The sequence below is a fragment of the Pteropus vampyrus genome, unplaced genomic scaffold (genome assembly GCF_000151845.1).
Source record: "Pteropus vampyrus isolate Shadow unplaced genomic scaffold, Pvam_2.0 Scaffold33, whole genome shotgun sequence".
Taxonomy (NCBI): domain Eukaryota; kingdom Metazoa; phylum Chordata; class Mammalia; order Chiroptera; family Pteropodidae; genus Pteropus; species Pteropus vampyrus.
The window spans coordinates 10380340-10382850 of NW_011888814.1; the positions used below are offsets into that span (position 1 = coordinate 10380340).

Sequence of the window (2511 nt, forward strand, 5' to 3'; positions counted from 1 at the left end):
GATGATGGTATGTAAAAACCAAGATCTGGGAGTGCTCATTGCTACTGAGATGTCACAGCTTCTAGTCTCTCTTACTGAACAGAATTACTACTGAATCTATGTATATAGATATTGAGGTAAACATGAGTTCACACTGATCTCTCTGACTCTAATCCAATAGCACTAGGTTAATTCTAACCTCCCACCCCTTCCTTTTCTGTAACTTTTTACACCAAAGTTAGAAGCCATCTACCATCTGTTTATTTATTTGTTCAACCTGAGTATACATGTGAAGTGTTTAGAATTAACTCATATTCCTCTGAAAGACAACTTTACCCAATAAAGTACAGTTTTATGTATGATTTCATTTGTCTTTAGCCTTACAGTTTCCAGTGAAAGCACGGTCTTCCAGAGTTACTTATATCAGTTTCTTTTTCCACCCACAGTTCTGCATCTGATGCTGGGTTTAAAAGACTTTCTTGGTCCAGGGATTGATTAATTACATTGTACTATTACATGTTACATATATACATATTTAACATGTAATAGTACAATGTAATTGTATCTAATAACCTCATAATAATTTTAGCATCTGGTAGATATTTCTCTTTTTGCATATTTGTGTTCACTTATCTTTTAATTAATTTCTACACTTTTTCTTTATTTCAGGAATATTTTAGTGGATAAACCAAATGACCAATCTTCCAGGTGGTCTTCAGAGAGCAACTATCCTCCCCAGGTAAGATTATGTGTAGCTCCTGATATCATTGTGAAGTCAGAATTTAAATAGGCAATTAATTAATCTGGAATTCATTAATAGTTTATTCAGTCTTTGAAATTGTGAGCTAAATTTTTATGTCCTCTCTTTTTGTTTAAATTTTGGAACATCTTTTATATAGATAAATGCAATGCGGCGTTTGATGAAACAGACTTTCCGCTTATGTCTATCAGAACATTTAAAATCATATTTCAATTTTTTCTGGATTACTAATGATGCAAAACTAAGTTTCTTGATACCTTTCGAGGAAAATATTAGCTAAAAAGAGAACTAGTTTTAAGTGCTGTTACTGCACTAATTGATTGTATGGTGTTTCGGTACACATGTAAAGAGTTTCTTTAGGGTGTATACCTTATAGTAGAATTGCTATATCATAAGGTATGTGTATGTTTAACTTTTATCAGGTAATGTAAAACTGTTTTACAAAATGGCTATATAATCTCTCACTGGCAGTATGTGAAAGTTGCTATGCATTGTATTCTTCCAGAACATCACTTCCTGTGGCTCTTGTTTAGATTTTGCCAGTCTGGTGGATCTTTCATTGTAACTCACAGAGTTAGATTTCTGCGAGCCTCTGGTCACTACATTTTCATCAGCCAATCAGTACATAACCTTACTTTATATGTGTTTCTGTTTAAAGATATCTTATTTTACATACATACATAGATATTGTTTATTCATTAGCATTGGACTCACAGTCAACAGCACTATAACGCATGCCTCAATGTAGCTTATCTAACATATTTTTTCTGTAAGGCACATGACAGCCTTCTTGTGTTTAGAAACATTAGACAGCAGTTCAGCACTATATTTGGGGATTGATTTAGACAGCAAAATTGCCAACAACGCACAAAAATATAAAAAATGAGGCATTAAATAGACCATGAAAAGGAAGCTTGTTTATAGTCTGAGAGCTAAAACAAGAAGGTATGGTGTCTCTTGTTTGACCTCAGCTGGGAGAGTGTACATCTGGAGACTCAAATTTTTTGCTGCTCTGCTCATATCTGGGAATAACTGTAAAAGTGCTCTGAGTATTGATTTTGGTGTTACAAATAAATTTTAGTAGGCGAATTCACAAATAGAGAATCCATAATGAGGAACTACTGTACTGTAACTAGCAATTCATTTACCATATCTTAAACAGGTCTTAGAATCAGAAAGAAAGGCAAAGAGGACTCTGAAAAATTAAAATTAGCGTGATGAAATTTTAGGTCCTGACAGGATTCAGCAACTGGAAGCAACTGTGCATGGGGGCATAGCTGTAAAAGATATGCATGTTAACAGCAAGCTGACAGCTGACAAAGTGTCATGAGGGAGAAGACAAGAAAAATCTAAATAACGAACAAAAACAGAAGTATAACATTTAAGAGGTTGTTAGTGAATATAGAATATAAATAATATTCTATATTTCAGTAGCCTCTAGGATAGTGTTATTCAGTAAACTTTCTGCAGAGATGAAAATATTCTATAACGGCTCTGTATAATATGGTAGCTGCTAGCTACAGGTGGCTGGCTATTGAGCTCTTGAAATGAAGCTAGTGCAGCTGAGGAAAGCAATTTTTAATTTTATTAAATTTTAATTAGTTTAGATTAGATAGCCCCAGGTGGCTAGTGGCTATGTATTAGATTGCACAGAGCTAAGGCATCACTGTTATTAGGGTATACTGTTTGATGCTCACAGTGCTTTACTCTGTCAGTAAGAAATTTTAATTATGTCTGTTATGCAGCTTAAGCAGGTAAGGAAGTTAATGGTA

General features: G+C 34.0%; 1 protein-coding gene across 1 annotated transcript in view; it reads left to right on the forward strand.

The window, feature by feature from the left end:
- The window catches only part of MKLN1 (muskelin 1), a 156766-nt gene that overhangs the window by 39187 nt on the left and 115068 nt on the right, over nucleotides 1-2511 (forward strand). The window contains 1 exon segment of the mRNA XM_011357241.2: nucleotides 649-718. Within this exon segment, the coding sequence (XP_011355543.1) occupies nucleotides 649-718 (70 nt within the window).